The 15,329-nt window shown below is 36.7% G+C and overlaps 1 protein-coding gene across 2 annotated transcripts in view; it reads right to left on the minus strand.

Annotated features, from left to right (window-relative positions):
- Positions 1-14,840, minus strand: part of LOC131155218 (mediator of RNA polymerase II transcription subunit 33A-like) — a 30,257-nt gene extending 15,417 nt beyond the window's left edge. The window contains exons 1-5 of one of the 2 annotated variants that reach the window (XM_058108197.1): positions 14,427-14,840; positions 13,560-13,670; positions 5,247-5,594; positions 4,694-5,013; positions 4,478-4,569 (exon numbers count right to left, since the gene is read on the minus strand). In XM_058108197.1, coding sequence (XP_057964180.1) covers positions 4,478-4,569; positions 4,694-5,013; positions 5,247-5,594; positions 13,560-13,670; positions 14,427-14,701 — 1,146 coding nt within the window. In that variant the 5' untranslated portion in view covers positions 14,702-14,840. The remainder of the gene's footprint in view (positions 1-4,477; positions 4,570-4,693; positions 5,014-5,246; positions 5,595-13,559; positions 13,671-14,426) is intronic. The other variant, XM_058108199.1, reaches the window with a different exon arrangement.
- Between the last annotated feature and the right edge of the window lie 489 nt (positions 14,841-15,329).

The following is a 15,329-nucleotide window of genomic DNA, read 5'->3' on the forward strand; positions in this document are numbered from 1 at the left end:
TGATATTGGTATAGTATTTGAGAAAAATAATACTATTGTTCAACGTGTTGTTGGATATGTGGATTCGGATTATGCAGGTGATTTGGATAAACGGTGATCAACTACTGGATATGTTTTTACATTTGCTAATGGTCCGGTGAGTTGGAGATTTACCTTACAGTCTACCATTGCCTTGTCTACAACAGAAGCAGAGTACATGGCAGCTTCAGAGGCTGTTAAGGAAGATATTTGGTTGCAGGGTTTACTTGAAAATTTGGTAGTTGTTCAGAAGCACATTATTGTGTTCTGTGATAGCCAGAGTGCTATTCATTTGGCAAAGAATCAAGTCTACCATGCACGAACGAAGCACATCGACGTTCGGTTTCATTTTATGCCGGATATTATTGATGGAAGCAAGATACTTCTTCAGAAGATTGCTACAACTGAAAATCTCGCAGATATGTTGATCAAGATTGTGACAACAATCAAGTTCAAATATTGTTGGACCTGATCAATATCCTGCAAGTATGAATATTTTTAGAAGGTGCCGATGATGTGGAAATCCAGAAAATGTTGGTGACTGAAAAATTTGTTGAATTTATCGTCAAGGTGGAGATTTGTTGTTTTTTGTCCCACATTGGTAGAATAGTTCCATATTAGTATAAAAGGTTGTTTTGAATTTTTTATATTATTTGTCCCACATTGAAGAGAAGTGTTTTTTGGATTTGAGGTTGAAGCTATATAAAGAGTTCAACTCTTCATTTGTAAAACACACCTCAAAAGTTGTACTTTGTCAAAAAGTAGTGAATTAATCATCGGCGTCCGAGGACGTAGGTAATTCTATACCGAACCTCGTAAATTTCTTGTCTTGCTCTTTTTACTATTTTATTATTAGTTTCTACATTACTTTAATTTCTTATATATTCAATAGCAATAGTTGTAGTATTGATGTTTGGCACAAGTGGGGTGCCCGACACAACAAACCAATAAAAGAAATTGTCAAAAACTCCTCTACTATCTCTAGACAAACCCAACTGTTGGCCTTACAAAGCTTAAAATCTTGTTTTGATGATAACAAACAAGAGCAACTTAACATATTTGGTTAAGTGATGACATTTTAGGAATCAATTATGAAAATGCAAGTTCAAGTATTCACAAGGATCCATTAAAAGCTTATATTTCAAAGAAGGATGATCATATGAAGCTCAAGGAATGGATTCAAAGATGATTTAATAAAGTTTGAAGATTATGAGACCATGCATATTAAAGCGAACTTGTTAAAAGCCTAAAGTACATTGAAAGCTTGAAGAAAAGATGGACTCAAAGCAAGGACATACATAAAGACTTCAAGAGTTGAAGGATTTAAAATCTTAAGGAAGTTTTATGTAACTACTTCAAATAATTTCAGTATGGTTGCATAAAACTCTTAGGTTAATTACTTGGACCTAGATACTTTTTAAAATACTTGGAAAATATTTTTATAAGGTCAAAAATTATTTCAAAAAGGTTAAAATTATTTTTGGAATGAAAAACACCAAAAATAGGATTTTTCCAAATGCTATTATTTTTTCTACATCCGCATTGATGTACATTTTTCTCTATCAAACACTCCTTATTTTAAAATGTGTTCAACATGAAAGTTGTGGGATTTTCTCTTAACTTTCGGTTGATACCAAGAACATCAAATTTGGAGTTATATAGAAAAAGTTACGAGCAAAAAACTGAAGGGTGCTCGAAGCTGACAGCAGGATAGAAGTCTGACCATGTTCTCCGAGAAGCCTGACTTTGCAATCTGAGAAGCCTGACCGTGTTCCCCCAGAAGCATGACACCCTACTGCCTCTTTAAAAAAGCTAGGCAGGCACCTAACCCTTTTTGATAGGCGCCCGACCTTCGAAAATTTTGAAATTTTAACAGCCGGGAAAAGTTTCTAAAATTGGTTTCTTGGGCACCAAACTTTGTGAAAACTTGGGGTATATTACAAGCAACTTGGGCAACACAAAAATATTTCTTTTAATTCTATAAATACATGATTAAACCCAAGGATCAAATATACCAAGAAATTATTCAGCAATTAAATACTCTCAAGTGCTCTGAATTCTAAAAGGCCATCTTGCTCACACCTTGCTGTTCTTCCAACTGAATTTTTGCTAATCTTCTTCCACCGAAATTGAGCAATCAAATCTAAATCTTTCAATCAATCAAAAATTATACCTGTGATAGATTTACACTAAGCTTCAATTTCATTCCATATTGTTATTTACTTTGAAATATATTATAGTGCTGAATTGTTGTACTAATTTGCTCTGTTCGAGAGTGTCTTTGTACACCGAATATTGTTTTGGTTTTGTAGACGGTTCAGGTTCTTGAATCGTTGTTGGACGGAGTGTGGGGTATCACTTGGAAAGGCGTAGCTCTAACCTACTGAAGGAGTGTGTAACAATGTTGTTCCGCCCGGAAAGGAACTGGTTTAGTGGAATCCTTTGGTAGTTTGCCAAAGGCGAGGACGTAGGCTGGGGATAAGCCGAACCTCGTAAAAATTGTGGTGTCACTCTCTTTCTTTTATTCTCTTTAATTTCCAGCAAACATATAAACTGCGTGGATGATTTAATTTCTTAATCATAAATACTGCGTAATTTGGAAATTAAATAAACTTAAGTTTAATTTGGTTTTGGGATTACAGAAACCGAAATGGAGTACGTTGGTTGATCAATACTTTGCGAAAACCTCAAAGGGAGTACGTTGATTGGTTAACACCCAAAGACAAATTAACTAAGAGTTTATTTAAATTCTGAGTTGTTGGGAGTTTGAGTTGTGGTTTGCATTGAAAAAACAAATTTCATTACTACAAGACTTAAATCAAATTTATACACATAGGGCTGTTAATAAAAGCTGAGAATTGTTATAAAGCTTTTTTGATAGAATGTTTGATTGAATGAATATATTGTAGTTGAATGGTTTAAAGTTTGGTTGATCAATTGGTTACTTTGTTAGTGAATGGTTGTGGATTGAATATTGTTTTTGAGAATTGAATAAAGACTTAAGTATTTGTTGTGTATTGGATAAATCAACAAGTCAAGAATTCATTAAAAGAATTAAAAGAGGTTAAGAATTCATAAAAGGTCTAAATAACCCAATTCACCCCCCCTGTTGGGACTACACTTTAGTTGTCACCAACATTCTCCAAAATAATTATATAACTTGTTCCATACCCTCCAGGAAAAATCACAATGCATGAAAAGATGCGGAGCAGTTTCTAAATAGTTAAATCAAATCACACAGACATCTGGAGAAAGCCTTCAAAGGCCTCCTAATCTGCAACAAGTTATTGATGTTGATCCTATTAAGCACAACCAAAGAAAAGCTTTGATTTTATAGGGGGATTTTTGCCTTCCAAATAGTTTTATAGAAAGGAAAGGAAAAATCAGTACAAGTCAACAACTCATAAAAATATTTGCAGGAATAAAACCCTAAGGGATCCAAAGACAAGATCAACTATCAACTTCCAATTTCCAAAGAGACCGAACAGGCCAACAAAGAGGATAACTCTTCAGTCTCCTTATCATTCAAGGATCTCCAAAAGTTAAAATCCCATTATAGATCCAGAAGCCATTATAGATAAAGGACCACCCGGCTCTACAATAAAGAAAGAAATGGAATCATTCTGTCCCGAGCTCAAACAAAATAGGGGAGGAAAAGAGGAGGATAAAACAACACTCCCCAACCAAAGGTCTTTCCAAAAACAGATATTGCAGCCCCTACCCAATAAAAAAGTAGTGTGGGGAATAAAAAGGTGATAAATCTGAGAAATAGCATTCCATGGACTTTCCGAAGAACGTCTACAACCCAAATTAGTATCCTACCATTCTCATCAAGCCCAAACTTGCTTTTAACAACTCTATGCCACAAGAAGAATCGTCTAGTGGGAACCGCCAAAGCCATTTGGCCAAGAGCACTGTGTTTTTAGCACCAAATTTCCAAGACTCAAACAACCCTTCTGTTTAGACCTGCAAACCACCTCCCATCTCACCAAATGGTCTTTAAAACCCTCTACCCGTGACCACGGGAAATCTCTCATAATTCTCTCAATCTTGCAAGAAACCCCCGCAGGAATTTTAAAAATAGAAAGAAAATACAGTGGGATACTGAAAAGACAAGCCTGAATGAGAGTAGCCCTACCTCCTAGAGGGAAAAAAAAAATCTTAGATAATAAAAATTTTGAACTTTTTTATTTTATCACTTTAATGAATTCAAGTTGGTATTAGAATGGACAATTAGTATACAATGTAGTTTTTCTTTTTAAAAATTTATTTGTAATTTTCCTATTTTTTATTCATTTTAAAAAATATGTAATTTTATTTACATATTTTCATCTAAAAAATTAATTTCCAAAAGGTTTATGCAGTAAGGCCTGCCTTGCTTCGTAAGGGTTAAATGCCCAATTTATGTCTTTTCCTTAAAAAACATTGGTTTGAAGGAGTATTTCATTTGAGTTCATACCCTTTGAACAAGCCGGAGAGCTGCAATCCATAGACCTAAGAACGTATCATGCCACGCGGTGTTGTTAACAGCTTGCAATGCCTTTACCAAACCTGCAACATCGAAGTAGTTTAATCAAACTGATTCAAATAATTAAAGGCACATTAGTTTTAATTTTTAAATAAAGCTACAATTTTTTAAGCTTTGGAAAAAAAATAAAATAGAAAAGAATTATACCGGTGAGGGTAGCAGTAGCGCTAATTGATGCCACTTGTAACCCTTCCATATTGTCTTCAAAATAGATATCAAAAGGAAGCCAGAGTGCAGAACCACTAGCTCCATAAAACTGACCAGCAGAAGATATAATAGATCCAGAAGCCATTATAGCATGAAACTGTTTAGGTGAACGCATTTTGCACTTCCTTGATAGGTTGTCATCTGTATCAGATGTCAACTGTAAAAGGGCCTCATGAGTCATATGGTTTGAGTTCCTCAACACCAAAGAATTTGCCACAAGGAGTTGCAGCCGTTGCATGAAACCTACCCAGTGTGAAGGCCTAAGAATGAGAAGGCAACTTACTTTTATCATTGATGTAATCTACTCTGATTTATTAGATGACAGAGCTACCCAAAAGTCAGTATATCATAAGAAAATACAGCAACCACTCCATGAACAACTTGTTTTCGAGTTCCCACCTCACAAAACAAATGCTGGAGTGAAGCTGGACTGAACCAAAAAGAACCAAATAAAATAAAATGAAAACATGTAACCAGTATACAAAGTACTTACATGTTTTTCTGTGCCAAGTGAAGAATCTTGGAAGTTACTCTACTGTCAAGAAATATTGTAATTATCTCAATAGCCATTAAAGTATTTATTTTGTGCATTCCTTCATGAAGTTCAGTTCTCTTCTCATTAAAGCTATCATGACCACATATTTCCATATCCTGTGATTTAGTTGGCCATTTAGACTTTTTTTCTGAAGTATGCTCCAGCAACCTTTCATCATCTAATGATGCATCAAGTAACTGCCATACAATTGAAAAGACAAACTCAACCACAAGAGTCCCAGGTTCACAAGCCTGAAGACCAAATATTTGGGAAAGATGAAGAATTTCATCTATAGATTTCATGATCCTGCAATCAGAAAGCAAATATGTATTAACACGAGCAACCAAATTATTCATTGTAGTTGCATGCAGAGGAAAACCATCTAAAAAAGACAAGCAATGGCTGTCACACAGTAAGCAAAAGCAGGGTATGATAGCTGTTTCATATGTATACCAGCTATCTGAGCCAACACTCCACAAATGAAGATTACTCAAAACAATCACTAAAGTGGAAAATATCAAGGAGTCTACTTTTCTTGTTTGGTGGTTAAGGAAAATGAGAAAGATTTTTTTTTAATATTTGTTCACATTCATATTTGAATAAATTTTCATTCTTGATCATATTCAATATAAAGAGAAAATAAAATGGAAAATTGAATTTGTCATATTTACTTTTCTTTTCTTTTTTCTCTCACAAAATCTTTAATCCAAATGAAGATTATTTTAACAAAAAAAATCTAATGTCACCTAGCTTCGTTTGTATAATTTACAACATTTTAATGTTTTTTCTTATGAACTTGTCATTACTATTTGACTGAGAGAACAGCCACTTGAGTATAAAAATAAATTATACCATTAACAAAGCCATATCCAGATGGTTGCTAAAAAAGTAAGTGTATAATCACAACATTTTTGTTCAAGAAGTAGGGCTGGCCCTTGACAAGAAATTTGAACAATAGACATTTATATTTTCTTCTTGGATTTAAACTCACTTATAAAATATAAAGAAGTTGAAGTTGCAAAAATCTAAGCAGCAATATGGATGAATTTATTATGGTTGAGTTTGTTGCTTTGTCTGTTTTAATACTTACAAAACAAAACCACACTGGAGGTTGCTCCAGCAATGACACTCCAATGCCTAAGTCAATATGAGATCCTTGGAATCTTGTGAGTGGAGGGCCTAAAATTAGATTGTGTAACTTCGCTACAGGTTTTCTGCCTTTTTGTTAGGCTTTCCACTATGATTATGGAAGTGTTAGGACCTTTTGGGAATTAAAAAATATTGCTGTGAATAACCCCCTATTTATATTTTTGGGCTCTTCATGCAAGGAGATTGATGCACGGAATTTGTGTTTTCCCTAATGAAGAGCATACCAGCTTTGTCCAGCTGCTATTTAACCGCGTTAACTTTGCTAACATGGCACTTATCAACCAGGTTGATTTAGGCTGTACCTTAGTTGAGTTACCCATCATCAATTGCTCTCCCAATCCCATAACTCGGTTCCTTTGGGAACTTGGTGCAGAGTAGCTTCCTTTGTATGTTTTTTTTACTTTGGGCATGTATGCATGTCAACATTGGTTTCTATCTAGGTGCGATGTGGCGAGGATCAAAATGGTGGAATGAATAAGATAAAACAGAGCCACAACTTCATCTTTTGGGGAAGGGAAAAAATAAAGAAAACCCTAATGTTCTACGACAAGCGAGTTCTGGAGTCTAATTAAGGTGTTAGGCACCTTACGACATCCATTCTAAGAACGGTTCTCATCATTTGGTTGGACGTTTGTCCTAAAAGGAAAGAAAATTGGAAGGAAATTTAAAAAAAAATAAAAAATAAAAAAAGAATGGATATTTCCCTTATGCACCCAAATCAAACACCAAGAATGCTGTGGTTTTAGGACAAAAGGGATGACCCATATGGCCTTTATTATGTAGCCATAGGGCATTTAAAAGAGGAGGAAAGAACGGGGCCATAGAATTTTGATTTCCAAAATTTGTAATGGGGAGGGGAGGGAAAGCAATTAAATGAATTCCATTTTTTAGAAGAATTTTAATTTAAAAATAAATATTTGAAAAGGATAGTTTTTGAAAATTTTATTTGAAGATGATGTGATTTTGGAAGCATGACTTGATTTTTGAAAAATGAATTTAAGGATTTCATCATTGGCCTATCAAAAAAAAAAAAGAGAGAAAGTAAATGAGGAAATATGAAGAAAAGACCTAGTTTGCACGTTAGATGAGTTCCATGCACAATGGGCTGTAGCAGCCCATCTATGGGTGCCGCTCCCACCACCTTGGATCCCTCTTGCTCCAGCTCCATTTGCAGCCATCCGGCAAAGCCTCCGGTGGCCTCTGGCTAGCTAGAGAACACTGTTCTTCCCCCCCCCCCCCTTTTTTTTCCAATCTTGCCTGCAGGAAGCAACGGCTGCCTCATGGAGCTTCAGGTGGTCATGATGAACCTTGCCAGCCACTGCTAGCCACAACAAGTCACACCGGAACCTCTAGAAATCGAACCACCTAACTTCCAACAAGAGCTTCTCTTCTTTCTCTTTATCTTTCTTACTACTACTCTCTCTCTCTCTCTCTCTCTCTTCTCTCTATCCTCTATTGTTCACTCTCTCAGACCTCCTCTAGGTTCTGCAATCGTTCTTTCCCCCCCTCTCTTGTTTGTCTCTAGCTCACTATCCCTCCAAAAGATTAACATACACTCTCTTGCTCCTCCCTCTCTTTTTATCTCTAACTCTCTCTAGTTCTCTCAAAGAGTGGACGTAATCCCCCCTCTCCAAGCTCCCTCGGCCATTATTCATAAAAAAAATAGGGCTAGGCTTTGTCAAAAACCCCTTATTTCCACAAATACAATTTAAGGATAAGGGAGTTTGGAAACAAATGAAAGCATATTCTAAGCAAGGGATGCTTAGAATAAGCTATAAATATCTAATTAAAGCCATAAAATTGATCTCTAACTCTACGAACATGGGATTAGAGCCTAAAATTGACACAAACGAGCTTTTGTTCTCTCATAAACAAGGGAATATGGGTTATTCCCAAATTTTGAGGAAAATACCAAATTAAAAGTGTATGGTCAAAATGAGTATCAACAATGCCCAAGGGTCTAATTGTGATCATTGCAACTCTCTGCCCAAAGCTAGAATGTTGCACTGAAATAAATGCCACTTCAGCTTCTGTGCAGGATAGTTATGAATTGTGCACATGTCGCTCCGGGATGTGTGTAAAAGAGTATAGAGGGATTAGGTTTTGTTAGATTACCACTTTACCTAAAAGCCTAAGCCGTTAGGTTGTTGGCCAACAATGTATATCAAGCTTCAACACTCCCCCGTACATGTAGCCTGACAACACATGGAGAGATAAACACACGATATATAACACCCATGATAGGGAACGCAATAATATTTTTAAAAACCACACAATAAATGCAGGCAAGAAGGCTAGCCCAAGACCTCCTGGTAACCAGCTCTAGTACCATGTTAAATTACCAATTTACTTAAAATCTTAAGCTGTTACATCAAGCTTCAACATTTTTTAAAATATATGTATATAAAAAGAACTTCATTGATTGGAAGAGAAGAATATGCAATGACAAGGATAACAAATCCATAAAATGAGAAATGAAGAATCAAAACAATAAAGCCTTATGGTCCCACTGAAGATCTTCAAAACATATACCTTTAAAACAGCCAGCACAAAATGCCAAAAGGGATGCCAAATCCTATCCAAAGCAGATTTGGAGACTGCTTCCTCCCATTAAAAACTCATGAGTTTTGCTCCAACCAAATCCCCACATATTTGCAAAGAGCACACACTTCTACATAGTTGTAGCAGCCGTCCTCTTCTCAAATCCAATAAAAGAAACAATCAAAACCTCATCCACCATCTTCTGAAGATGGCACCAAAACACTCTTCTCCACATGCCCCAAGAAAATGGACAGTGCAGAAATAGATGAGGTACGGTCTCTGAACTGTTAAAACACAATATACACACATCTAGCAACAATGCCTCAAAAGGACCCTTAATCTGCAACAGATTGTTGGTGTTAAATCTATTAAGGGCCACCAACCAAACAAAATATTTGAACTTAGAAGGGAATTTTGACTCCCAAATACAGCAATGAAGGATGGAATTATAGAAAGCACATTGGACATGATAAGATGGCCAAAAAAAGGACTCAGAAGAGAATTCATCCAAAGAATCCAGAACCCTCTCCCTAGCATCCCTCCTATCAGAAACCTGACCTCCCTCTAACACACAGTAAAATAAGCAAGCTACTCCAACTCCCGATCATTGACCTCTTCTAAAATAAAAATCCCAATAAACTCTAAAGTCACGAGTCAAAAGAAGAAGAAGAAGTGAAGGTGTCACAAACAGATGAAAGACACTAAGAGACGAGAAAAAATATTTAACCCCCCCCCCCCCCCCCCCCCCCCCCCCAAAAAAAAAAAAAAAAACAATCAAACAAACCACCCAAAAACGTACATGAGAACCATTTCCCCAACTTTCTACTTAGTCAAAGTAATAAAAGAAGGGTAAACTTGCGATATAAGTCTACAAAGAAATCCAATGAAACATCTAGGACCCATATTAGTACCCAATCATTCAGCTATCACCAAATTTACTTTTAATCACTTTGTGCCAAGGGGAGTTTTCATCAAAGGGAAACAACCCTAGCCATTTGCCCAAAAGGGTCGTATTTTTAGACACTAAATTACCAATCCCAAAGTGCCTTTCCTCCTTATAACTACACACAATCTCCCAACTAAAAAAATGATCACCAAGCCCCTTTGAAGGAGTTGGAAGTGGCCCTAATAGTAGCTTTCATACTTGTTAGATAACCACTTTATTAAAAGCTTAAGTTATTAGGTTGTGGACCAACAATGTATATCAACCTTTAACACTCCCTGCACGAGTAGCCTGGCAGCACATGCAGAGAAAAAAACACAATAAATAATACCCATTATGGGGAATTAAATAATTTTTTTAAACGCCCCATAATAAATGCAGGCAACAAGACAGAACCCAGACCTCCTAGCCAGCTCTGATACCATGTAAGATTACCACTTCCACTTTACTGAAAAGTTTCAATGGAGATAGATAGGCAGTGTTTGTGGGTGACTATGGTGTTGTGTTTTGCAAACTCTATAATGGATTTTGTTTACCTGAACTGGCAGTGCCACCCAAGAAATTTCCGACAACTGTTCTGGATTCCGGCAGCTGCTGGCTGTTTTTTAGGGCTATAGTGCTGCTGGAAATTCTTCTGTCATAGTATACATGCAGTGCATTTAGGGTTTTAGGCTTTGATTTTGATGGTGGCTGTAACAATTAGGGTTTAGGTCTCACAATCATGCTCTGATACCATGTTAAATAATTGGGTGAAATGGAAGTCCTCATCACGATGATAGATCTCTCCCTCCATTTATAATATATGTAAAAGTGCATTGCAATTACCATAATACCCTTACTAACTCTCACTTATAACATACCATCAACACACAATAATGCAAAATGACTAAGATAACCATTAAAAATACTCATGCTAATAAGAGAGATGCAAGTTCTAAGGATCCTACACACTCTTTGTATGGTCATGTTTTAGGACTTAAGTAAGAGAGAGAGAGAGAGAGAGAGAGAGAGAGAGAGAAGAGACCAGAATGAAACATATTTTATGTTTTCACGGGATCGTACCATGTTTTATGTGCTACTTGGTTTATGTTTACATGCTTATGTTTTTATGTGGCTGTAATATAAAATACAAAGCTTGAAGCATGCCCAAAGTATGAAGTTATGGATTATGAACAATAAATGTGTTATGATGTTTATTTTTTCATTATATTTATGATTTCTTACCTTTATAATAAAAAATAAAAAAAATTAGTCGTGAAAACTAGCCAATATAGGGCTTTTCTCACAAATAGCAACTCGAAAAAACCAAGGTAGCATTCAATTGCTGCAATATGTTGCATGTAGATTGACTAAAATTTACAAAAAATCATTTTAAACATTAGTATTTAACGTTCTAGGGGACCAAATCATGCAAATATGTGTGTTTCTACAAGTTTCCCAATGCAAACAAAACAAATTTGCGATCTGGTAACCATTGCCTATTACATAACATGCACAATGGCTGTCCCATTACTGTTTCGCTGACCATTATTGCTATCTTAAACCATGGAATCAAGTGTTGTAGATAGTATGTGTACTAGTACTAAAAAGTCAATGCTAGCCATATTGGATGCTGACTATGTGAATATATTGACATTGGCCCTTAGAAAATCAATCAGCTTCGTTCTAATCAGATCTTTAAGGATCTGATATGGACCATTCATTCCTTCTCACAAGACTTAGATCAGTTTCCATCAAGATCTCTACTTTAGTCACGCTCTTCTCAGTTATGAATCTTGAGATTCTGGGTTGCTGATGACCAGGACTTCTGCTTTCTCTTCAAGAGTGGCAACATAGCATTGTTGAGCAATGTTTTGATACTACGATTTCCCCAATCCCATTCTTGTGGGAAATTTCATCAGCATGTAGTACGTTGATGTATCGGCTCTCATCTGGTTCAAATTAGGTTGGCCAAATATCACATTGTATGTCAATCCTTGTTTTACAACTTCATTTATCAAAGGTAGTCCCCAACTGTAACTGGTAAAGAGAAATTTCCTAGGGATAAAATTGCCTCTCTAGCAAATCCCAGCACCAAGCTACTCACCAACTTTTAGGCAATCTTCATTGATGTTCACCTCCTTAAAGACTATAATATATCCAAGCATCTTCAAGTTCTCCCTTCATTAATATGGTGGTTATGAGGCTGAAAATTGTGCAGAGGGGGTGGATCCCTTGTGGAGACAAAAACTAAAGGCTGATGAGAGGCTTCTCCATTACTTATTGTTCATTTGAGATAGCTTGTTCATTTGAGCTCATGTCTCAACCATCCATTGGCAAGAGGCACAAAAGGCTTTGTTAATGTCTCTTGTTTATAGAGGATTTCATTTCCCTTCTTCATGAAGGCAATCCTCTCAGAGTTGGCACGTTGCCATGTATGGTCACCATGGTTTTTGTCCTAAGACTTTGTCTAGGTTTCCCACAGATGGCGCCAATTGATGCTGCAAAAATCTGAGCAAATAAATATGGATGAACAAGACTCGTTGCTTTGTTTGTTCCCAAGACCTGCAAAACAAAACGACGTTGGAGGTTGCTCCTGTGATGGCCTTCCAACGCCTAAGTTAGCAGGAGATCTTAGGATCTTGTGAGTAGAGGAGCCTAGATTAGATAGAGTACCTTTGCCAAGGGTGGGTTTTCTACCTTTTTGTTAGGTGTCCATTTTATTTTTGGTAACACCCTATGCTTATGGAGACGTTTTGGAATTAACTCATCCATTGAATGTGCAAAGTGTGAATAATGTCAACAATTTGTGCTTTCTAATACGAAGACCAGGCTAGCTATATTCAATTGGCATTTCCCCTATTGTTTAAGGGAGACTAGGTTTATTTATCTAGCCTCTTAGGCCTACTTAACATCGTCTCTGGTCAGATTGGCCTTTCTAATGCAGCACCTAGTTAGGCTGACCTTTCTGATGTGGCACCTAGTGAGAAGTTATTACGTTAGGCATCCCAATCACATGGTCCACATCACATTTTAGACAACTAATCATATACTTGGATCGAACTATTTTGAACCAAAAATTAATCATTTAATTTATACTTTTCTTAAAATCACTCAAAATCATTCAAAATCCAATGATATGATTGGTTATCTAAAATGTGACATAATTATGCTCCCTAACCTAATAATTTCTCTGTTAATGTTGACGCTTGCCAAGTTTACCTCATTGACATGGCAATTCCCTTGTTGATTTAGGTCAACCTTGGTGGGGTTCAACTAAGAAGTCAAAAAGGAAGATCGCTTCAATAACCAGAGGGTAAAACACAAAGTAACTAGATGAAAGAAGTATGGGAAAAAAGAATATTAATAATTCTTTAGCTCACTAACTTTACTAGTAAACAGTAATGACTAGAATCCAAAATATGATGCCAATAGTTCTAATAAAGTTCCCTTAAATATTCTAAAGCAATGCATATTAAATTGCAAAAGCTACAACATAAAATACATTATTGCAAGTTCAAGGAAATCCATAATGTGATACAAATAACCAACAGAAATCAATTACCTTGAGAAACATTTCTCTTTTCTTGTTTTTTTTTTTTTTCCTTTTTTGGCTAAGGTGAGGGTTTTGGTGGAATGCAGGTAATGGGGAAACTTACTTTTGGAAATTCGGTCCATTTATTTGAGATGCAAAAGAAAAGGCATGTCGCTTTAGGAGTTCCATAAAAAGCCGGTATGCCCCAGGATGGTATTGCCGGCATGGTATAACCCTATAGATAAATAAATAAATCCGTCAACCAGGGTGACTTTCTAAGGTTACGTATAGTGCACTGAATCTTTAGTCCTAGGAATAGAAGAGACATAATATGTGGATTTGATTCATAATATTGTAAATAACAACGCTAAAAATTTTATGAATGCATAACATGAAATAGATAGAGAATGATTATTTCCTAACTTTCACAATAGGACATTTTCCTATCTTATTCCATTTTGAATGGACTAACCAAACAACACGAGCTTTTGCATGAGTATTTTTTCTTAAAATATTAAATCCCCATAAATTTTTTATTTCATTTCCATCTTATTCTATTCTACTATTAGCAATATATATTTTGTGAATTAAACGTAACCCTAGTGAGTAAAATCCATTATGAAACTAAGAATTATGAAATTGCTTTCACCATTTCACGGAAAAACCGAGGGTCGTTGAACAAGAAAAGAATAAATTAAATGCAAAAATAATAAACTAAATGCAATATTTTAAACATTTTACAGATTATGCAACCGGGACAAGAAAATTTTCGAAATCCTAAACAGAATTGATGTAGAATGAAGAACAATTCAAGGGAGCTTTATCGTTGAAAACAAAAACCATGAATTGAACAAAACAAAACAAAGCAAAGGAAGGAGAAAAACACAGCGTTCGCTCATGAAGACAGAACCAATGTCCTCCTTTAAACCCCCGCTCAGAGAATTAAGCCCCGAAATAAAATTTAAGAAGAGGAAGAAGCAGAAAATGAAACCTGATGGAGAGAAGAGATAGGACGAGCATTGGCGGCGTGATGTTGGCCGTCAAAGCCATGTCCAAGAACTTCCAGGCAATGGGGACGTTATTGGCCCAGCAAATGTGTGAGACAAGCAAGTGTGCGACCTCCGTGGACGGCGGCGATACGCCGGCGGAGCTGAGAGTGGAAGAAAGCTGCGCAGCCCAGACACGAGGGTCGCTGCCCTTTTCCTGTGCTGCCTTCGTCAGCGCCGCCACGCCGTCCCACAAAGCTGCACCCGCTAGCGCCGCCATTATCGCACCACATATCTACTCCCGCTTACACAACCGTGATGATATATCTCCCCATCTGCTGCAAAGCAGAGGAGAGCAGACAGAGACCCAAAAAACACAGGGATAAAAAAAAAACCAAAACAAAACACTTTTCTGTGTGGAGAAGATGTCAAAACCGCGAAGGGAAGATTCCATTGAAATCAACGCTTGGAGCATTATGTTGGCAGTGGGGCGCCAAAAGGCGCCGCTGCTAGGGGCGGCTCGCCTTCACCTACGCTACGCACCAGGTAATCATGAGTGCACGACATTCTGACTTTTTGAAATTCTAGGGGGAGTTTTTTTTCATTTTATTATTAACGATAAATAAAATATTAAATAATACTTTAAATGGGAAAAAAATTTCTAAATTAATGCTTACGTAATCTCGCAGCTTGATGCTGCGAAATTTAAATTGATGGCCACTAAAAAGATGACGTGTGACAAGGAGAGAACCAAATCTCGCAGCTCCAAGCTGCGAGATTTAAAGAAAGTAGCCACTGGAAAGCTGACACGTGGTAGGGAGCAAAACTCGCAGCTCGGAGCTGCGAGATTTAGGGTGACGCGTGGAAAAAATTTCTTGTCGGCCATGGACTCGAAGATCTGCGCGCTG

This window comes from Malania oleifera, chromosome 5 (assembly GCF_029873635.1).
Source record: "Malania oleifera isolate guangnan ecotype guangnan chromosome 5, ASM2987363v1, whole genome shotgun sequence".
Lineage (NCBI taxonomy): Eukaryota > Viridiplantae > Streptophyta > Magnoliopsida > Santalales > Ximeniaceae > Malania > Malania oleifera.